The sequence below is a fragment of the Caenorhabditis remanei genome, chromosome III (assembly GCF_010183535.1).
Source record: "Caenorhabditis remanei strain PX506 chromosome III, whole genome shotgun sequence".
In the NCBI taxonomy this organism is placed as follows: domain Eukaryota; kingdom Metazoa; phylum Nematoda; class Chromadorea; order Rhabditida; family Rhabditidae; genus Caenorhabditis; species Caenorhabditis remanei.
Genome location: NC_071330.1, coordinates 2,433,405 through 2,456,685, shown reverse-complemented (window position 1 = coordinate 2,456,685; position 23,281 = coordinate 2,433,405). Strand labels below are relative to the sequence as shown.

Below are 23,281 nucleotides of genomic sequence, written 5' to 3'. Positions count from 1 at the left end.
CTGTGAAAACCTGTCTCGAATCTGAAAACTATGTTTACGAAAGTATTTTGGATGTCTGGCGCACCTTCGACGCGATTTTTTTGATATGGACGCTCAGAAATGCTGCAATTGGCATCTGGGAACTTGAATAAAGAAATTTAAACTTTTCTATCTCTCTGGCGCACCTTTTGACGCGTTTTCTCTTTCCAGATCTGTCGTCGATTTCACCGATATGATGTACGAACAATTGCCGAATCACAACGATTCGCTGTCAACGAATCCGGCATTAGACTTCTCAGTGACTGAAGTTCATCGACACTACAATGACATGTTGTCATCGTCACAGAACAGTCATGACTATGTTCTCGGTCAATTTCAACGAAAAGCCAGGAAAACGCCAAAGAAGAAATGAATGATATCTAAAAATGTATACTTTCTCGCTCTGTTTTATACTTTTTCGACTCGATTTTTAAGTGATTTTTTGGCAGAAAATCGGTCTAAAACTGGCATTTTCTGATTTGGTGGCCAAGAAAACTCCAAAACTCGGTCATTGTCGTTTTTGGTTGATTTTTGACGATTTTTTCGTTATTTTTAGTGTGTTTTTTCGTTTCAGCGTGAAAAAAATTACGAAAAATCGTAAATTTTGGCCCTAAATTTCAAGTTCCATCAAGACGAAAAGCGGCCATGACCGAGTTTTAAAGTTTTCTAGGCCACCCTTCGGGATTTACTCGTTTTTGACTGATTTTTGCCCAAAAACTTTGATTTTTGCCGTTTTTTCTTCTGAAAAATTCGATTTTTCGTAGAAAATTCCGAAAAATTCTTGAAAATCGAGCCCGAAACCCCTCATTTTTCGCATTATCAGTACTGCCCCGCCCCCTTTTTCTATTGTCAATTTGCTCAATTCTTGTTATTCTTCACTTTTGCACATACCGTAAATACTGTATTATAACGGCACCTGTAATAGAACGGCACCTGTATTATAACGGCACCCCATCTCTTCTCAGAACCCATAAAAATGTTTATTAGGGGATTTTTTCTCGGTTCTGATTAGAAGCAACGTGTTTGGACACTTCTAGATCAGCAAATAGAACGTCCATAAAAGTTTTTTGTTCAATTTTAATGAGTTTCTGAAACCACAAAATTTCCCTCGAAGGCAGTTAAAAAATTTAACGGCATGCCGTTATAATACAGTATTTACGGTATCTTGCTTCACTTTGAGAAAGTTTTATTCTTTTGTAAAATAAGATTTTCCGATTTTTTTTTTCAATTTTTTATTCGATTTTTAACTATGTTTCTGTCATTGCCTACCGTACTTTTCTCCATTTACCTCATCATTTTCTGTCCTGAACTCCAGAAATTTGTCCAGATGTCCAGAATTCTGTCCACTCGGGTCTGGCGTGCCGCCTCCAGACTCCACTTGGCAAGCTCCGCCCACTTTACTCCAGTTACGACAAGCCACGCCCCACAGAAGAGATGGATGGCTTCGGAACCGCAGAGACACGAATTTCAGGCGGAGACGAAGAATTTGATGGATATTGTGGCAAAATCGTTGTATTCGCATAGTGAGGTACGGTAGGCGCGGGGGTACTGTAGATGGGAGAGCGATTTTTAGGTGAAAAATTAGCATTAAATTTAGTTTTCCAATAAAAAAAAGCTCGAAATCGCCTTAAAATTCACCAAACTCCGCCCATTTTTCTAGCCACACCCACTTTTTGTAATTCTTTGACTTTCAGCAACTTTGAGATGAGGTTTTGAGCAAAAACAAGTGAAATTGGAGTCGTGTGACAAAATTACCGAATAGGGGCGTGGCTTTGATGTGGGCGGAGCCTAAACTGCATACCGTAGAGATCTGATGAGATTTTCCTTCAAATTTTTTGAAAATTGCGATTTTGGTTTGAAAAATTGTGGAAAAACGGGTTTTTGGAGCTGAAATTGCTGAAAATTCAAGTTTTTCAGTCATTTTTACTTACAAAGTCGCTTTTTTCTGATAAAAATACATAAAATTATCGTTTTTGAAAAAAAACAATTCTGAAAATTGCGAGTTTTTAGACCAAAAATGCCCAAAATTCGAAACTTCTAGTCAGAAAGAGGTTTTCCGTTGAAAAATCGAGTATAACTCTGGAGAGGGACTGGTTTTCCAAAATTTGTGGTTTCTAGGCCACCGATCACTCAATTTTTTGGGAAAATTTAAGATCGGGGACTAGTTTTTCCTCTTTTTGGAGTTCTAGGTCACCAATTTTCGATTTTCTGAACAAAAGTTTCCAAAAAATATCTTGAGGACTAGTTTTTCCTCTTTTCGGGTTTCTAGGCCACCAAAACTCTTCCATTTCCAGGTATTCGTCCGTGAGCTCATCTCCAATGCTTCGGATGCTCTCGAGAAACGGAGATACGCAGAATTGAAGGGAGACGTGGCCGAAGGGCCAAGTGAAATCAGAATTACGACGGATAAAGAGAAGCGAATGATCACTTTTGAGGATACTGGAATCGGAATGAATCGAGATGATCTCGTCAAGTTTTTGGGCACAATTGCAAAGAGTGGATCCAAGGATTTCATCGAAAATGTAAGAGACATCCGGACAAACAGACAGACAGACATACAGATAGACATATTTACTAAAAATGAAACATTGGGACATCTCGACTCCAGATATACAGAAATATGAACATTCTTGTGCCTGGCGCACCTCTGACGCAAAATTTATCAACAAAAAAACGGACATCCGGACACACAGACAGACACAAAACGAATGAAAGTTTTTGGTTGTCTGGCGCACCTTTGACGCGTTTTTCTTGTTCTCGAAGCTCAGAAGTTGACATTCAGAAACTCGTAAATTCCAAATTTCCAGATAGGCTGGCGCACCTTTGACGCGTTTTTCTTGTTCTCGAAGCTCAGAAGTTGACATTCGGAAACTCGTAAATTCCAAATTTCCAGATAGGCTGGCGCACCTCTGACGCAAAATTTATCAACAAAAAAAACGGACATCCGGGCGCCCGGACACACAGAAAGACACGAAACGAATGAAAGTTGTCCGTTGTCTGGCGCACCTTTGACGCGTTTTTTTTCTGTTCCGTAAGCTCATAAGCAGTGATGTTGACATTATTCGGAAACTTGGGGTTTTGAATTTCCAGGTTAGCTGGCGCACCTCTGACGCAAAATTTATCAACAAAAAAACGGACTTCCGGACACACAGAAAGACACAAAACGAATGAAAGTTTTTTGTTGTCTGGCGCGCCGTTGACGCGTTTTTCTTGTTCTCGAAGCTCAGAAGTTGACATTCGGAAACTCGTAAATTCCAAATTTCCAGATAGGCTGGCGCACCTCTGACGCAAAATTTATCAACAAAAAACCGAACATCCGGACACACAGACAGACAGACACGAAACGAATGAAAGTTTTTGGTTGTCTGGCGCACCTTTGACGCGTATTTCCTAGTTTTGAAAGCTCATAAACAGTGGAATTGACATTCGGAAACTCGTAAATTCCAAATTTCCAGATAGGCTGGCGCACCTCTGACGCAAAATTTATCAACAAAAAACCGGACATCCGGACACACAGACAGACAGACACGAAACGAATGAAAGTTTTTGGTTGTCTGGCGCACCTTTGACGCGTTTTTATTTATTCTGGAAGCTCATAAACAGTGTCGTTGATATGAGAAAACTCGTAAATTCCAAATTTTCTGACTGACTGGCGCACCTTTGACGCGATCTTAGCCGATACAGTTTTGAACATCCGGGCACATAGATAGACAGGATAACGAGTTCTGGCGCACCTCTGACGCGTTTTCCAAGTTTTTTCCTAGAGGAAGTTAGTGAAAAAGCGGTATTTGAACATGCATGTGCAGATTGAACGGACATCTGGACAAATAGATGCACAGACAGACTAGTGGACATCCGGATATCCGGACACACAGATCCTCATAAACTCTGAATTTTGTTGCAGAACAAAGAGAACGCGGAAGCGGTGATCGGTCAATTCGGAGTTGGTTTCTATTCTGCGTTCATGGTCGCCGACTCGGTTGTCGTAACCACTCGAAAAGTGGGTTCCAAATCAGAAGAGGGTCTCCAATGGACATGGAATGGAGATAACTCATATGAGATTGCTGAAACCGACGGTCTCCCGACTGGAACTCGAATCGAGATTCGTCTGAAAGTCGGCGATTCTGCCACGTATTCAGAAGAGGATCGAATCAAGGAGGTCATCAACAAATACTCGTATTTCGTTTCGAGTCCGATTCTGGTCAACGGAGAGAGAGTGAACAATTTGAATGCGATTTGGACGATGCAGGCGAGAGAAGTCAACAAGGAGATGCATGAGACTTTCTTTAAGTGAGCTATCTTTCTGACCTCAAAAAATACCAATTTGTCGATTTTCAGACAACTCGTGAAGACACAAGGAAAGCAAGAGATGTTCAGCAGACCACAGTATACTATTCACTTCCAGGTACAGTTACCGTAAATACTGTATTATAACGGCACCTATAATAGAACGGTACCTGTATTATAACTGCACCCCCATCTCTATTCAGAATTCATGAATGTGATTATCCCGGTGTCTTTTTTTGGTTCTGATTAGAAGCAGTGTGATTAGTAACTTCTTGATCAGCCGATAGAACTCCCAAAAAAGTTTTTCCGGTAAATTTCAATAAGTTTCTGAAATCACAAAATTTCTCTGGGAGCCGGTTGAAAAATATAACGGCATGCCGTTATAATACAGTATTTACGGTATATTGGACATTTGGACCAGGGCTGTGCGAAAAATTTTCGGATAGTTTTCGAAAAAAAAACTCTTCAAAAAATGAAATTTCTACTGAAATTTTCAAAAATCAAGTAACAAAAATAGTGATTTTTTGGTTTTTCCTGAAATTTTTTCTAATTTTGTGTTTTCAAAAACAGGTTTCTGGGGGACTGTCCTTGAAATACTTCTAGTTTTCATAAAAATTCTTTTTTGCATCCGAAAAACCATACTTGTCAAGGGCCGGGCCGGGCCGGGCTTTTTTTTCAAAACGTCAGGCCCGGCCCGGCCCGTCAGGCCCGTCTTTTTGGAGGGAAATTTAAAAAAAAAATTTTTTTCAAATTTTTTTCGATTTTTTTTTCAAATTTGATTAAAAGTGTACTAATGTCAACTCTGATTTTTTCATAGAATAATGTATGAGTGTCAGTGAGTTGATTTTCATATTATAAGAATTTTTTTCAAATTTTATGACTACTTTTGCTCTTTTTTTGTTTCCTTCCACGTTCACAGAAATGCCCAAAGTCGCTCGCTCTCAGCGAGGTTTGGACCGAATCGAATAACTTTTTCGGTATGAAAATGCACTCATTGACACTCATACATTATTCTATGAAAAAATCAGAGTTGACCTTACAATTATTGTTAGTACACCTTTAATTTGATTATCGCCGGAGGCGTCTCGCTGAAAAATTCAGTCAATTTTTCGAAAAATTTACTAAAAAATCATGAAAAAAGTATGAAAAAACGAGTAAATTTGGAAATTTTTCCAAATGAAAAATTGAATTTTTGGGAAAAATTTGAAAAATTTTCTCAAAAATCCCATACCCCTGAAAAGACGGGCCTGACGGGCCGGGCCCGGGCCGAAGCTTTTCAGGCCCGGCCCGTCATTTGACAAGTATGCGAAAAACTAAAAAGTTTTTCGGTACCAAGCTTTCGAAAAATTTTCGGAGAAGTTTTTTTGCACATCTCTAAACATCTGGACCCACCTGAAACTATTATGTATTTCCAGACGGACACACCAGTATCCCTGCGTTCAGTCATCTACATTCCACAGTCTCAATTCAATCAACTCAATTTTATGGCTCAACAGACAATGTGTGGTCTCTCACTGTATGCGAGACGAGTTCTCATCAAACCAGATGCTCAGGAGTTGATTCCAAAGTGAGATATTCACTTGAAAATTTGTTTTTCAATCGAAATTGGCAGTAATGTTTGATAAAAACGATCAAAAATCCAAAATTTCAAAACTTACTTCTGAAAACCTCTTAAAATCCCACATTTTGAGCTGATTCGGGTTCTGAAACCTTTTTTTTCAATATACCCGAAAATTACAAAAAATTCCAGTTTTCAGTTAATTTCTAGCTTAAACACTACCTGAAACCGTTCAGAAACGTTACGGAGCTTTTTCAGTTCCTCTTTTATCGAAAATCTACGAAAAATATTACTTTCTGTCAATTTCATCCTCGAAATCCACCTAAAACCACGTCTTCACCATAGTTGTCCGGATTCCGGATTCCGAAGTTCCGGAATTCCGGGTTTTTTTGGCATTTCGGTTCCGGATTCCGGAAAATGAACATTTTCATTCCGGTTTTTTGAGTTTCCTTTTTCCGGAATCCAGAAGTTAAAATTTATAATTTTTTTTGAGTTTAAAAGACAACTATAGTACTTCTTTTTCGGTTTTGATCCTCAAAAGTAGTTGAAAACTTTATTTATCATTATAACACTCGAAAAAAAAAGACTTGGCCTTGCAAATTTATCGAATCATTCCGAATTCCAGATTCCGAAATTCCGGAATTCCGGGTTATTTCGAGATTCCGGTTCCGGATTCCGGATTCCGGAAATCGAAAAATGTCATTCCGTACAACTATGGTCTTCACCCCCAAAATCCCAAATTTTGCAGTTATCTTCGCTTCGTGATCGGTGTCGTGGATTCAGAAGACATTCCACTGAATCTCTCGCGTGAAATGCTCCAGAATAATCCAGTTCTCCGAAAACTCCGTAAAATTATCACAGATAAAATTCTCGGCTCACTCCAATCGGAAATGAAGAAGGATCCAGTGAAATATTCGGAATTCTTCAAGAATTACTCGATTTATTTCAAAGAAGGCGTCGTCACTGAACAGGATCAGACGATCAAAGAAGACGTCGCAAAGCTTCTGTTATTCGAGTCATCTTCGAAGAAAGCCAACGAATTGACGAGTCTTGGAGACTATGTGAAGAGAATGCAGGAGGGACAGAACCAGATTTATTATATGTATGCTAATAAGTGAGTTTTTTCTTTCTTTTTTTGTGAGAATATTGATGAAAAATTAGGTTTTTAGACCGAAAAATCAACATTTTGACAGTTTTTCTACACAAAAATCAACATTTTTGAACAAAAAGCTGACAGTTTTGATTTTGCGAGTGATTTTTTAGATCCAGACTACAGTAGACTTTCCAGAATTCCAACTACAGTAATCCCCTAGGATCCGAGTTACAGTAATCTTACGAATAAATTATTTTCAGGATTCTAACTACAGTAATCCCCTAATAATCTTTTGTATCCAGGATCCAGGCTACAGTAGTCCTGCTAGGATCCACATTACAGTACTCACCCAAGCTACAGTACTCCTACCGTGAGAAAATCGATGAAAAATCATGTTTTTGACCGAAAAATGATGCTTTTACACCAAAAAATTAGGTTTTTAGACCGAAAAATCAACATTTTGACAGTTTTTCTACACAAAAATCAACAATTTTGAACAAAAAGCTGACAGTTTTGATTTTGCGAGTGATTTTTTAGATCCAGACTACAGTAGACTTTCCAGAATTCCAACTACAGTAATCCCTTAGGATCCAAGTTACAGTAATCTTACGAATAAAATATTTTCAGGATTCTAACTACAGTAATCCCCTAATAATCTTTTGTATCCAGGATCCAGCCTACAGTAGTCCTGCTAGGATCCACATTACAGTAATCTCCAGGATCCTACAGGATTTATCTAGGATCCAAGCTACAGTACTCCTACCGTGAGAAAATCGATGAAAAATGATGTTTTTAGACCGAAAAATATTGTTTGTAGACCGAAAACTCAACATTTTGACAGTTTTTCTACACAAAAATTGAGAAAAATGGAGTTTTTTTTGAATTTTTGGAAAGAATTTCAGATCCTGACTACAGTAGACTTTCCAGAATTCCAACTACAGTAATCCCCTAAGATCCAAGTTACAGTAATACTTACAAAAGAAGAAAGAAGAATATTTTCAGGATCCTAACTACAGTAGTCTCCTAATAATTTTTTGTATCCTGGATCCAGCCTACAGTAGTCTTGCTAGCATCCACATTACAGTAATCTCCAGGATCCTGACTACAGTAGTCTCTAGGATTCAAGCTACAGTACTCCTACCGTAATCTCTAGATCATCTCAATGCATTTTTTGAGTTATTCAATCTGAAATCGTGAGAAAACTATAAGTTTCGAACTGAAAAATCTTTTTACACATTTTCGCCAAATTTTACAGATATTTTCAGAGTTTTCAATAGAAATTCGGTAAAAATTGTTATATTTTGATAAAATTCACAATTATGGACATCCGGACAAACAGTCATACAGAGATAAAGATTGACCTCAAAGTCATCAAAATTCTTTTAAAAAATTGTTCATTTTATGAAAAAAATTAATAAATTTGCCTAGAAAAACTAATTTCTCTCTTTTTTTCCAGCCGCCAACTCGCCGAATCATCTCCCTACTATGAAGTGATTAAATCTCAGAATAAGGAAGTGTTATTCTTGTATGATCCAGCTGATGAGGTTGTATTCCTCGGTTTGGGACAATTCGCAATGAAACAATTAGTCCCAGTGGAGAAATGGGCACAGGAAGAGGCGGAGAAGAACGGATCGGATGATAAGAAGGATACAAGTGAGTTGAGATGGAGACTTAATTAGTCTTAATTGGTCATAATTAGCTCTGAATCAGGTCTCTCACATCATAAAAACATTAATTACAGAAGACTTCCGTGATAATGAGAAGAAGGAATTGCTCGATTGGATGAAGGAGACACTCGGAAGTGTTCGTGTCGCTGAAATTTCAGGTAGCTACAGTAATCCCTCCACATACAGTAACCCTAGAAGTTCACTACCCTATTCTTTAGGATCCCAGTTACAGTAATCCCACGGATCCTGAATCCAATAGTTTCTTAGATTGAAACTACAGTATTCTTATGTCTCATAGCTACAGTAACCTACAAGATCCGGGCTACAGTAAGCCTATACTCTGAGGTACTAGGATCTCTAACTGATTTCAGCGCTACAGTAATCTCTAGGATTTACAGTAATCTACTAAAAGCCGAAATGCAGTAATGTCCAGGATTTCTGCTACAGTAATCCGAATTTTCTCTTACTACAGTAGTCCTCAAGGATCTCTTACTGATATCAGCGTATGATTTTATCAATAACAATTTCCAGCTACAGTAATCTTTTGGATCGAAAATGTCCGAACCCCTAGTTACAGTGATCTCCAGGATTTCTGCTACAGTAATCAGAATTTTCCGAACTCATAATACAGTAATCCTCAAGGAGGCTAGTAACATTAGACTCCCTGTTTCACAGATGTCTGACCTTTGGAATCCTAATTACAGTACCCCTTAAGGGTCAATAACACAGTAATCTCTAGGATCCAGGCTTTCCTGGATCCTGACTACAGTAACCGTTTTAGAGCAAAGTTACAGTAATCCTATTTATCTAATATACCATATTTTCTGGATCTTGACTACAGTAACCCTCCAGAATTTACTCTTTTTTGGATTCAAAATTCAGTACGGTTTGAAATCCAAATCCATTCCTATATCCGAGCTACAGTAAGCTTTAGGATCGATGTTACAGAATTTCCAGAATTGATTACAGTAGACCACAGGGTCTATTCTACAGTAATCTCCAGGATCTGTCAGAAATACTGTAGTTCCTAGAGATCCAAGTTACAGTACTCTTCAAGATCTAGGAAACATTGACCCATAATTTTTTGAATTGATACTACAATAGTCCTAGGATCCAAGCTACAGTAACTTTCAGGATCCAGGATCCATAGTTCCTAGATTTTGGCTACAGTAGTCAAGCAAGGATCAAAGTAACTGTAATCTTTTGAATCCTGGATCCGCTAGGATTCAAGTTACAGTAACCTTCTGGATCTAGATGACAGTAATCTCTAGGATCAAAATTGTTCAGAATCGGGACTACAGTACTCCTACATTAGTCTCTAGATGCGTTTTTCGAATCTTCTCAAAGCCTTTTACTCCACTCGAGACCCCCCTCATCCCGTTTCCAGGCAACCACCGACCAAGTGAGCATCCAGTCATGGTGACCGTCCTCGACATGGGTGCCGCCCGTCACTTCCTCCGTACTGGCGAAATTAAAGATATGGAGCATTTGGTGTATTTCAAGCCACATGTTCACGTGAATTTGACTCATCCACTCGTCAAAGCGATGTATAAAATGAGAAAGACCGATAAGGAAACGGCGGCGATTTTAGCTGAACAGGTACTTATTTTGAATTTTTCAGTTTTGTAAGTGCGCTCTAATGCTAATCAAAAAAAATTGGTGAGCTTGGTTATCATTAGAGCGAAGGTACAAAGGTTTATCAAAAATCCAAAATCTTGGATTCCAGACTACAGTAATCCTCTAGGATCTAGGATTTATCAATATAGTGGGCGTGGCCTAATAGTGGGCGGAGCTTACTATTAGTATGTCACATTTCTAGAACAAATTTCCGACGATTTCCAAACATTTCTCAACAATTCTCCATTCATTTTTATAGCTGACGTGTCATCTTCCTCTTTTCTCTCTCACTGTCTGCACCCTCCTCATTCCCAATACTCTCTCGCCTTTCTATCACAAAATTAGAGAGAAAAGAGAGTTTTACAGTTAAAATTGGGAGAAAATGAGATTTTATATTATTTTTTGCGAAAAATCTGGGATTTTATTGAAAAAATCTTAATTTTTAGCATTTTTAGCCAAAAATTGTGATAGAAATGAGAATTTTGCTATTTTTCTTTGAAAATCATCAATTTCAGCCTACAAATCCTGAAAATTGCTGTTTTTGGAGATTTTTCACTGAAGTTAAAATTTGGTAGGAAATAGGATTTTAGATTTATTTTTTGCTAAAAATCTGAGATTTTACTGAAAAATCTTAATTTTTAGCTTTTTTTTTGTCAAAAATTGTGATAAAAATGAGACTATTTGCAATTTATCTCTGAAAATCATCAATTTCTGCCTTAAAATCTTGAAAAATTGCAATTTTTATAGACTAATTTCTCTGAAAAAAGAAAAATCTACATTTTGGAAAATTTTCACTGAAATTCAGACGTTTCAGGTCGAAAATATATAATTTTGCAGTTTTTTAAACGAAAAAATGACTTTTTTTTAAAATAAAAATTTATTGAAAAACTTGAATATTTCCGTTGATTGAAGCCAAAACTACTCGAAATTGAGTAAAAATCGCACTCCTAATCGATTTTTATTCCAAAAAACTACATTTTCAGCTCAAATTTTCCCAAAAATTGCAGTTTTCCTACTGTTCCCAAATAAATCTATCATATTTTCAGATTTACGACAACGCATTGATCACTGCTGGTCTCATTAAGGATACGAGTCGAATGGTCGGAAGATTGAATAAATTATTGACGTCTCTGGCTGGAAATAAGGGAACTTCCACCATTTTGACACCATAATTCTCTGTTTTTTAGTAAAAAATTGGCTGAAAATGACCGATTTTTGGGGATTTTTTATTGAAATTTGAGTTTTTTAAATGTAAAAACTCAAATTTTGATCAGAAATCACCTATTTTCAGTTATTTTCAGCCATTTTTTCAGATTTTTCGTAGTTTTTTCCTAGGAATAGCCATAAATTATCATCTCGTCGTGTTTTTATTTGATCTGTTGAATTTTTTTGCGTTTTTTTTTCTTTGTTCAAAAAATATTTCCTCGAAATTTCTATTTTCACCGATTTTCTGGGTTTTCAGCCCGAATTGATATCTTTTTCTTGTTTTTTCAATGTTTCGACTGGCCGTGGCCTAGGAAAACCTCGGCCACCCAAAACAAATTTCCCATATTTTCAGATGAACGGAGTGGTGGCCGCACTGGAAGAAATGCCGCCGGTGACGCGGTTCTACACTGGAGCATGCGTACTCCTGACAACCGCTGTGGTAAGTTTTGTGGCCTAGGATTACAAAAAGCGGAAAGTTAGGCCACTGGTAGGTGGCCTAGGTTTTCGAATTAGGAGAAAGTTAGGTCACCAAGGAACTGTAGTTTTTCCGATGGTGTTAAATTTTTATGGCCTAAGTTTCCAACTAAGAGAAAAGTTAGGCCACAAATTATTTGCGTGACCTAGATTTCCGAAATGGGGAAAGTCAGGTCATGGTTTGATGGCCTAACTTTTGCACAGTCATTGCAAGTTAGGCCATCGATAGGTGGCCGCATTTTTTGATTCTCAAAAAATTAGGTCATCCTATCGTAAGCTCAAGTGGTGGCCTAACTTTCCAAAATGTAGAAAGTTAGGTCATCGATTTTTTGTACTCATGGCTTAGATTTTACAAAAACGAAATTCTAGGCCATTCTATTATGAGGATGATAGCCTAGTTTTCCAAAATCTCTGAAAGCCTAGTCCATATTCCTGTGAAATAACACGTGACCTAAGTCTTCAATATTACGAAAGCTAGGCCACCATTCTCGGTCGCGACTTTCCGACATCTAGAAAGTTCCGCCATCAAATTGTATGTAGTTTGAAAAGTGGTGGCCTAACTTCGAAACCTAGGCCATCCTTTTGTCAGCCGTGGCCTAGCTTTGGCGGAATCTAAAAATTAGGTCATGGCCTAACTTTCACAGAATCTCGAGGTTAAGTCATGGCCTAACTTCCCAAACCTAGGCCACACTCACAACCACAATCATTTCCATTTTCAGCACCTCGAGTTCGTGACACCATTCCATCTGTACTTTAACTGGGAACTCATCGTCCGAAAATATCAATTCTGGCGTCTCATCACCTCATTCTGTTTCTTCGGATCATTCGGCTTCTCATTTTTATTCAATATGATATTCACTTATCGATACTGTATGATGTTGGAGGAGGGATCTTTCAGAGGAAGACGCGCTGATTTCGTCTATATGTTCCTGTTTGGTGGAGTCTTAATGGTAAGGGACTTCTGGATATCAGGGCGGTGCGAAAAACCTCTCCGAAAAACTTCTTTTTCGAAAAATTTTTGACTGAAAAATCAAAAAATTCGAAAAAAATTCAAGAAAACTGACTGAAAATAATTAATTTTTTGGAGGCAAACATCTTGAATTTGTATCAAAACTGTAATTAGTTTAAGGATAAACCTACAGAAACCAGTTATGAGCATAGTTGTCAAGGCCCGGCCCGGGAAAATGGGCGCGAAAATCAAATTTTCAAATTTTTTGAAATTTTTTCGCGAAAAAAGTCGAATTTTCGACTATCATTCAGAATTAGAAGAAATTCTGAAAAATAGTAAAAAATGGTCACATTTTCGATGAAAAATTGAAAAAATGTCGAAAAAGGGTCATTTTATGAAACCGGGCCTTGACAACTATGGCTTTGAGCACAAAATTAGAAATTTTAGAAAAATCGAAAAATCACTGTTCTGAGCTTCAATTTTTGAAAATTTCAGTCAAAATTTACAAAATTTTTCGAATGATTTTTTCAAAAACTATACGAAAAAACCGAAGAAAAAAATTTTGCTCACCCCTGATCATCTGGATGCACAGACAGACAGAATAATTTCAGATTCTCTCTGGAATATTCGTCCAGGTGCTCTTCCTCGGTCAGGCGTTCACAATCATGCTGGTCTACATCTGGAGTCGTCGAAATCCGAATATTCAGATGAATTTCTTCGGTGTCCTCACGTTCACTGCCCCCTATCTCCCATGGGTTCTTCTCCTTTTCTCACTTCTTCTTGGAAATAACGCTGTCGTCGATTTTATGGGTAAGGATTGGTCAATTTGGTGGCCTAGGAATCCGTGTGGGTGGAAAGCTAGGCCATGTTGATTTTTCTTGGTGGCCGAACTTTTCTAGGCCACGGCCACATAGTTGACGAAATTTATGATATTCCGTGAAATGTTTGATTTAATGGCCTAGAAACCCAAAATTTGTAAAAGTTAGGCCACCATTTCGCAAGATTACCGTACTCCCCAATGGTGGCCGAACTTTTGCAACGATCAAAAGATCCGTCCATTGGTGGCACAGAAACCCAAAAATGACAATAGTTCGGCCACCGGAACCAATTTTTATGAAATTCGCAAAAAGGCCTAACTTTCAAACTTTGAAGTTTCTTGGCCACTGTCTTGGGATTTTGAAAAACTCATTTCCAGCCAATACCTCTTTAATTTAGCACTATGGCCTAGAAAATCGATTTAAAAAGTTAGGCCATCGGTCCACTTCTGAAAAACGAGCCTTTCATTCTAATTTTTCCATTTCTTACTGGGAATTTGGCATAGTTGTCAAGGCCCGGCCCGGGCAAATTGGCGCGAAAGTCAAATTTTCAAATTTTTACAAATTTTTTGAATTTTTTTGAATTTTTTCGCGAAAAAGTCACATTTTCGACTATCAGTCAGAATTAGAAGAAATTCTGAAAAATAGTCAAAAATGGTCACATTTCCGATGAAAAATTGGAAAAAATTGGAAAAAAAGGGTCGTTTTTTGAAGCCGGGCCTTCGGGCCGGGCCGGTCCTTGAAAATTTTCTACCGGGCCTTGACAACTATGGAATTTGGGTTTCTAGGTCAGTGGCCTAGAAACCCAAGCCACACTTGGAAATGTGAAAATTGGCACGATGCCAGCCTCTACAGTAATCTTATAGTCGCATTCATCAGTAGAGCGCACAATATCAAAGGCAGGTATGTGCCCGGGTGGCGTTGAGCGCCTCGCATTTTCAGCCGAAATTTGAAAATGCGACGAGAAAGAGTGTGCGAAATGGAGAGACGCAGACACACTCTCTCTCGTCGCATTTTCGCCCACTTTGAAATCTTTCAACGCCCAAAGCGCCTCCATAGGCACATCCCTGATCAAAGGGCTCCAAGAATGCCCAAACGTCAGTGGCCTAGAAACTCAAATTCTGAATCCTCGGCCACCATTCATTTATGGTTCCAGGAATCGCGTGTGGTCACATCTACTTCTTCCTCGAAGACGTCTTCCCATTCCAAGAGCACGGTCGTCGATTCCTGAAGACTCCCCAATGGTTGTGTTATCTTTTTGACGAGAGACGTCCGGAACCACTGGCCGAAGACGAGAGACCCGGCGGATTCGAGTGGGGAATCGAGGACGCCGAGGGGGCGGAGCCACAGAATAATTAGATTTCTTATTTATATTTGTATTCGATCATTCCTTAAATCATTTCTTTGGGTACCCTCTTGTTGTCACCCGCCCACTTTACATTTTAATTCCAAAGATTTCTATCTATTATCTATCGCCCACCATTCTCTCCTGTCTTGCCTTTCTCAAGTGCAGTTTTTTTTCTTTTTTGCGTTCTACTGAAATTATCAATAGAGCGCTTTTCCATCATTTTCTATCTAAAAACGGGATCTGGGTGTTCTCTTTCCTCTCTCTCTCTCTTTTCTATCAAACTTTTGTGTTCCTTATATAATAATTGAATTATTTTTTGTTCTTCAACTTGATCTTTTTTCTCGTATAGCGATATTTTAGGTGTTCGTTTTGAACGTTCTCCAAAATTTTCGAAGATTTAAAATTTTAGCTCGTTTTTCTTCTTCTTCGAATCGTTGAAATAGCTGAAACAGCTCAAAAAAGTTGGCGGAAATCAAGTGGGAGCATGTTTTTTTTCTCTATTCATCTTTTTTCCGACGACTTTTTTCCAATTTTTTTGAAATTTTTTCAATTTTTCATCGAAAATGTGACTATTTTTGATGATTTTTCAGAATTTCTTCTAATTCTGAATGATGGTCGAAAATTAAACTTTTTCGCGAAAAAAATTCAAAAATTTTTTTGAATTTTGAACTTTGGCGCCAATTTTCCGGGCCGGGCCTTGACAACTATGATTCTAAGCGCGTACAAGACAGATAACATCTCCCCGTCGAGGTCCGTGTCTCCACAAAACACGGAACGCGAAAAATCAATAAATCGTTGACCTCCCACCAGCAGAGCAGATGGGAGACCGAGCGTATTCGACATTTACTCTTATTATCTCTCTTGCTATCCCTCTTCTCCCGCCTCTTCTTGCATACGATTTACAATATCTGTCATTTTCAGATGGTTCGTCCTAGGAAAATTCAAGAATCTTCTGAATCTCCAACACCGGTAAGCGTTTTATTCACTTTTTCTAAAATATTCGGAAATTTTGATTGAAAAAAGACTCGAAAATCATATAATCGTTCGACTTTTAATCGAAAACTCGTCTTTTTTTCGAAATTAAAAAAAGAAATTAATATTTTTAAATTTTTGTATTACCAATTAGCCGGTGACTGACCGCTCACTCAAAATTCGGCCCTCGAGGTCGCGTAAACGCGCTCCGTCGCACAGTGGTCCCAAAAACAGACTTGGCTGAGCGCCAAGTTCAAGTTTAGCGGGTGTTTGTCGTATCCACTAATGAAAAACGCGACGCGCACGCAACGCGACTCGACCGGTAAATTCAAAATTTTTCGTTGCGAACCTCACGTCTCGCACCCCTGTGCTCGCACCAAGGTGTGGGTCTCGTTGCGACAACCGTACTTTTGAAACTTTTTATGGGTAGGGGGGTTTAAAAAATAGAGATCTGTCACGTAGAGTCCCGAAGAACCTATGCGAACGCGCTCTATTGCCAAGGGGGTTACACATTGTCGTAGCGGTGAACTTTAGAAACTTCTGTGCATACCGTGGTGAACATTAGAATTTATTCAACGTTGAGGTTCTTCGGGACTCTACGTGTATCTGTGTGATTTATGAAACACTGTGAAACAGTCTCAACGTTTTTACATGCAAATGATTCCAGAAGAGGAGGACATCGACCCGTCGAGCCGTTCCCTCCACCCCCTACTGTCTTCCATCATCAGACTCTTCTGATGATGAAGCTCCGCCCCCAAAACGGAAGAAGGATCTGGAAACTTCTCAGGTGAGTTTGCAATATATCAGTCTGCAATACATGTTTTTGTAATTGTTCAGTCTTCCCGTCGGATTGCCGCCAAGGCAACAAATCCAGAATTTACTGAAGAAAAGTTGAGAAATATCCTTCGAAAGTTTGCACCCCCATCTTTCCCGCCTTCTGAATCTAAAGAAGAGCCCACATCAAAAGTTGAAAAAGCTGTTGTAAGAACTGTCCCGAGCTAATATTGCAAAAAAAAAACAAGAAATTTCCAGAAGAAGAAGGCGACGAAAAAAAAGAGAAAAAGTGGCAAACCGGAGCCTCCCCAAGAAAATTCCTCCCCACTGACTGAAAATATTGAGAAGTGGGATGAGAGAACAACTCTCATGGATATCTATAAACAAGAACCGAATCCCTCGAGACAAATGATAAAAGAGATTGCAAAAGTGCTGAAAAAGAAGCAGAGAAGAGTGAGTTTAGAGGAGGAAATCAGGGTTGGGAAGGCCGACTCCTGAACCTCAGCCCGGCCCGGCTTCAAAAATGTGCACAATTTTTTCACAATTTTTTGAAAATTTTTATAAAAAAATAGTCGAAATTCTTGTAAGCTTCAGTTTTTATAGGTTTTCCAAAAAATAGTAGAAAATTCGACGTTTTTTTGCAAAAAATCAAAAAAATTTTCAACAATATTCAAATTTCTACAGGAGCCGGGCCGAGGAAAATTTTTCAGTCAGCCCTGCCCGGCCCGGAATTTCCAGCCCATAATCCAAGGGTACATCGAGGAGCTATGATCATGGGGTACATCTATAGGGTTATCATAGGGTACATCGAGACGGAATTTTCATAAAATTTCAGAATTCTCACAGTTTTCATCAAATTTCGAGAAAAGCTCTACAGACGTAGTTCGAGGAACATATTATTGCTGTTTTGAGAAGGACGACAAACATATAAACTACTCCAACAGCCATTTGGAAGATAATCATATTGGAGTTTCTATAATTAATTCAAGCGTCTTCTTAAATGCTAAATCTTATTATGTCATCCCTCTGAAAACAGCAATAATATGTTCCTCGAACTACGTCTGTAGAGCTTTTCTCGAAATTTGATGAAAGCTGTGAGAATTCTGAAATTTTATGAAAATTCCGTCTCGATGTACCCTATGATAACCCTATAGATGTACCCCATGATCATAGCTCCTCGATGTACCCTAAGATTCACTGTGCCCTTTGATTCAATGTACCCCATGATCAAATTTTTCATAGATGTACCCTTTTTCAATGTACCCTTGGATTATGGGCCGGAATTTCCCAACCCTGGAGGAAATCGATTTGAATGAAAATGTTCATTTCAGGTGTCTTGGTTCTTCAGATATCAAAGGAATAAGGAAAAGAATTCGGGCAAATATTCGCATGTTACCCCGGATATCAGACTGAAGTTAGAAGAAGAGTTCAACGCGAATCAGAATCCGTCGACTGAACGGAAGAGAGAGGTGGCTGCTGCCAATAATCTGATTTTGAAAACGGTGAGTTAATACACACGGCGCATCGAGTAAAGTAGAGTTGCATGGAATTAAATTTGACTTTTTCGCGAAAAAATGTCAAAAATTCGAAAATAGAGTAGAGTTGAGAGTTGCATGGAATTCCGACTTCCGACTTCCGGATAAGAAATTTCACTTCCGACTTCCGTCATTACATGGAATTTCGGAAAGTAAATTTCGCTGAAAATATGGAAAAATGGTCTAAATGGACAGAAAATAGGCGTTTTTTTTTCAGCCAAAAACTAATTTTCCACTGATTTTCGCGAATTTTATGAACTTTTTCTAGGAGTTTTTGAATCTTTGCGAAAAAATCTAATTCCGACTTCCGACTTCCGACTTCCGGGCGTTTTTTTCTTTTCCGACTTCCGACTTCCGGATAAGAAATTTTCACTTCCATGCAACTCTGGTATGAATACGGGGTGATCGGGTTCTGATTTTTGATGAAAGCAGACGACAATAACACAGTTTCTTTCAATAACTATATTTAATTTTTTCCAAGAAATAAGAGTAAAACAGGGATAAAACACAAAATCTAAAACCAGAACTAACTCTGAAAACCAACCGGCTTCAGAAAACTACTTGTTACCACGTGGAGTGCACGTGTCCACTTAAAAGCGTTCTGTATTTTATGTGATGACTCGGATAGCCACAGGGCAGAGTTGCGCGGAATTCCGACTTCCGACTTCCGGGCCGTTTTTCACTTCCGACTTCCTGCTTCCTACTTCCGTTTGGAACAGGGATGTGCCTATGGAGGCGCTTTGGGCGCTGAAAGATTTCAAAGTGGGTGAAAATGCGACGAGAGAGAGTGTGTCTGCGTCTCTCCATTTCGCACACTCTCACTCGTCGCATTTTCAAATTTCGGCTGAAAATGCGAGGCGCTCAACGCCACCCGGGCACATACCTGGTTTGGAAAATTTTACTTCCGACTTCCGACTTCCGTTTTTGGATGTTTACTTCCGTCATTCCATAATTGTAGAATTTCCGAAAAGTATATTTTGCAGAAATACAAGGAAAAATGGTCTAAAAGGACAGAAAATAGGCTTTTCTTCTGCCAGAAACTAATTTTTCACTGATTTTCGGCAATTTTATGAACTTTTTCTCGGAGTTTTTGAATCTTTGCGAAAAAATCTACTTCCGACTTCCGACTTACGGGCGTTTTTCACTTCCGACTTCCGTTTTCAAAATTTTACTTCCGACTTCCGTTGTGAAAATTTTACTTCCGACTTCCGTTTTAGAAGAAATCACTTCCGCGCAACTCTGCCACAGGGTTATGGGGGAATCATGCCACCGGCAACTGTAGTCAGCAATACAAGATTTCAGGTGACCAATTGGTTTGTGATAAGAAGAATGAAAGAGAAGGATCCGGAGAAATGGAAAGAGATGAAAGAAAAGAACAAAGCATGGGAAAGAGATAGAAAACGACGGTTGAGACTTGAGGTGAGAATAAAGTATAGACCGTAAAATTATTAGTTTCTTCAAGTATTTGTAAACTTGAAACGATTTCAATAATTACAGTCAAACAAGCCGCCGCCGTTCAAATTCAGTGAAGAACAGAGGAACTTCATGGTTGGAAAACTCAACGAGGGTCATGAAATTACAATGAAACAAAGCAAAGAGTGGGCAAAGGAGATCAATTTGAACGGGTACCAGGTATGAAAGAGGTTGGGGGAAACATACATCTCTCAAATATTATATTTAATAGGTTTACACCTTCATCCGAAGATTCAAGCTAAAACAAATAGATCCAGAATATGCGAAGAGAATGAGAAAACAACATAGAGAAAACAGTAGAAAGAGGAGAAAGGAAAGCAAGGAGGAAAAGGTAAGATTGACTCTTTCTGGTTCTAATGGGGTCAAGGGAATGGAATTTACACTGACTAGGGAAGGATCCCGAGTCAAGATAGAGTTACAAGTCGAGATATATATCACTAGAACGGAAATTTTGCGCTGATTTCAAATCTGTATTCTGTTTTTGCTAAACGATCTCGTAAAAAAAGTTATTCGCGTTTTTGTGGCTTCTCAGTGCAAAAATGAGCATTTTCAAGACTCCCAAAAATGACTTTTTTCTCATTTTTTTCAAATTTTTTTGTGCTGTACGTGTATTTCCAATCATGTAGTTTGTATTGTTTGCGTTGGAAGTTTAGAAAATTTTCAGACAAATTTATTGTAGATGCGTCATTTTTGACAATTTATGAAACTCCACAAAAATTTTTCTGAAAATAAATTTTGAAATCAAACTATGCAAAAATCATCTTTCTATCCGTACTAATACGTAAAACACAAAAAAATTTGAAAGAAATCAGAAAAACGTTAATTTCGGGTGTCTTGAAAATGCTCATTTTTGCACTGAGAAGCCACAAAAACGCGAATAACTTTTTACACGAGATCGTTCAGCAAAAACAGAATACAGATTTGAAATCAGCGCAAAATTTCCTTTCTAGTGATATATATCTCGACCAGTGACTCCATCTCGACTCGGGATCCTTCCCTAGTGAGGATAGATTTTCAAAAGGAGACAATATCCATCTTATAGCTTACCAGCCTAGGCGCTGCTACCCCACTCGAGTTCACGTGAAAATTTTTGAAAAATGACTCCAATCTATTGGATTTAAATACGAAGCCACTCATAAAAAGTTAGAAAAATTAGAAAATCAAAAGCTAGAATTATCAATTCAGAATCTTCGTCCTAAATTAAGCTAGTTTGAGATATTTCTCCAACATTTTCAGTTGAAAAATCCACTCGAAATAAGGCATTTTTCCGATTTTTTCGATTTTTCTAAAAACAAAGAGGCAGTGTTAAAATGTTTTTATGCCTAGTCAGCTCTCGACAACAGTATTGCGACAATCTGAATCTTTTTCTGTGTCATTCCTAATTCCAGTGAAGTTTTCATGTAGGATACCCTTTTCTTAATAAAGAGAGCGCTTGAATTAGAAAAGTTTACTAACTGTTATATTACAGGACGAACGTCGACCAGCTGGAACCCCGCTCACTGAAGAAGAAGCCATTCCAATAATCGAAAAGGTTCTCAAGGAGAATCCTTACTACCGTGAATGTGGAAACGGTGTCTTGATAAATACATTATTCTGGTCCAAATCAAAAGTAGGGTTTTAGTATTTTATTGAATTGGTAATTTCTTTAATTCAGATCAATCATTACATTTGTCAAAATCCATTGACCGAAGGAAAGACGCTTAATGATTTGAAAATGGTACTTACTCAACCAATAATGAAGACGATTGAACCCGCGTTTGAGCGAAATCCATTCGTTACCGCTTCACAAGCGAGAGCGTGGGGTAAACAGTTCAAAGTGAAACCGCAAACGGTGAGTCAATTTATAAAAAGATTCTTCCAAATGATACCAAATTTCAGTTTCACACGTTTGCGTTCAACTCAAGAACAAGGATATTAAAGAAATATCTGTCGGATGGACAACAGATTGACACCCTCCCCACCACAATGAGATTACTGGAAACGGAATATTTTAAGAGGACTTTTGTCGAGTCGGTGACGGAAGCAGCTGAAATAATTGAAAGAACCAAAGTGGAGTTCCGTCACGTAAGTGATTATTTTGTACAAGTTTGAGTCTTTAACAGTTAGAAGGTACAGCCGGGTACAAGTGGTTTAGGACAACACATTTTGTGAGAATCCAATGCAAAAGTGGTCATTTTTGATTTTGTGAACAATTTTAAAGGCGTACTGTTGTGATGTTTTCATACCATAATGTATGAGTTTCGGCGAGTTCATTTTCATAGTTCAAGAATTTTTTAATTCGGTACACAACCCACTGAGAGCGAGCGCCGGAAAGTTTGGTCATTGAGATGGCCGAAGAAAATTGGTGGCCGTGGCCTAGAAATTCGACGTCGGCAGCGTTGATTTTTTGAATTTTGACGGTATTTTCGATTATTTTTGTTATATTTCTTCAATAAATTCGATAGAATACGGAAAATATTGATAGAAAAACACCAAAAACTATCGAAAATAACGCTAGAAATGGCAGAATACTGAGAAAACAACTTTACCCAAGTGAAATTTCCAGAAAATTCTCGCTGACCAAACTTTCCGTTGGTTTTTTTTCAGTATTCTGCCATTTTTGGCGTTATTTTCGATAGTTTTTGGTGTTTTTCTATCAATATTTGCCGTATTCTATCGAATTTATTGAAGAAATATAACAAAAATAATCAAAAATACCGTCAAAATGAAAAAATCAACGCTGCCGACGTAGAATTTCTAGGCCACGGCCACCAATTTTCTTCAGCCATCTCAATGACTAAACTTTTCGGCGATCGCTCTCAGCGGGCTGTGGACGGAATTAAAAAATTTTTGAACTATGAAAATGAACTCGCCGAAACTCATACATTATGGTATGAAAACATCACAACAGACCACAATACGCCTTTAAAACATCAACCTTCATTCAGACCATTCCCTAGCGGGTCTGCATAAAACTTGACAAATTTTCAGGCTCTCGGTTACTTCTCGATGAGACGACGATTGGATAGAGAACGAGGAGTAGATGTTATCAAGGAGGAGGATATTCCAAAGATTTACTATAAAGATTTCAAAAACAATCAGAAGGTCTCGTCAAAGACTCCCGAATCGGAGGAGAGGGTGAAGTTGGAGGAACCAGATTACGAGAGTTCTATTGAGGCTGAAAATTATGATGATTTGGGAGATGAATTGGAGAAAGAAGATCAGCCACCAGCTATCAAAGAAGAGGAAGATTCAGATGATGAATTGGAGCAAAAATATCAACCACCAGTCAACGTCATCAAACAAGAAGATTTTGATGTTGTTTCTGCTTTTAATCGGCAAGCTGGCGTGGAGAGTACTGACGATGAATCTGATGACGACTCGGATGACGACACGGATTCGGAAAATTTCGATTCAGAATGGAGTTCTGAAGATCTTCTTTCTGGTGACGATGAAGATAACGAAGATGGTGGTGCCAACATGTTGAGAGAACCTAAAGAAGAGAAAATGTAGTAT

At 38.3% G+C, this 23,281-nt stretch overlaps 4 protein-coding genes across 4 annotated transcripts; 3 read left to right on the top strand and 1 right to left on the bottom strand.

Annotated features, from left to right (window-relative positions):
• Positions 1–203: 203 nt before the first annotated feature.
• Positions 204–1,540, bottom strand: GCK72_008627 (uncharacterized protein; the record flags this gene model as incomplete). The annotated part of the gene is made up of 2 exons (XM_053726929.1): positions 204–398; positions 1,307–1,540. 2 exons carry the CDS (start codon positions 1,538–1,540, stop codon positions 204–206), a joined length of 429 nt encoding a protein of 142 aa, XP_053586506.1.
• On the top strand, positions 1,346–11,412 carry GCK72_008626 (uncharacterized protein; the record flags this gene model as incomplete). Its single annotated transcript, XM_053726928.1, has 10 exons — positions 1,346–1,546; positions 2,313–2,540; positions 3,923–4,308; positions 4,357–4,423; positions 5,721–5,872; positions 6,612–6,977; positions 8,413–8,609; positions 8,698–8,781; positions 10,011–10,222; positions 11,287–11,412. 10 exons carry the CDS (start codon positions 1,346–1,348, stop codon positions 11,410–11,412), a joined length of 2,019 nt encoding a protein of 672 aa, XP_053586505.1.
• A 386-nt stretch (positions 11,413–11,798) lies between these two features.
• Positions 11,799–15,043, top strand: GCK72_008625 (uncharacterized protein; the record flags this gene model as incomplete). The annotated part of the gene is made up of 4 exons (XM_003093936.2): positions 11,799–11,885; positions 12,640–12,870; positions 13,481–13,679; positions 14,841–15,043. 4 exons carry the CDS (start codon positions 11,799–11,801, stop codon positions 15,041–15,043), a joined length of 720 nt encoding a protein of 239 aa, XP_003093984.2.
• A 910-nt stretch (positions 15,044–15,953) lies between these two features.
• Positions 15,954–23,278, top strand: GCK72_008624 (uncharacterized protein; the record flags this gene model as incomplete). Its single annotated transcript, XM_053726927.1, has 12 exons — positions 15,954–16,001; positions 16,672–16,791; positions 16,842–16,985; positions 17,037–17,231; positions 18,110–18,280; positions 19,616–19,732; positions 19,811–19,945; positions 19,998–20,117; positions 21,255–21,395; positions 21,441–21,617; positions 21,665–21,850; positions 22,757–23,278. 12 exons carry the CDS (start codon positions 15,954–15,956, stop codon positions 23,276–23,278), a joined length of 2,076 nt encoding a protein of 691 aa, XP_053586504.1.
• Positions 23,279–23,281: the final 3 nt, after the last annotated feature.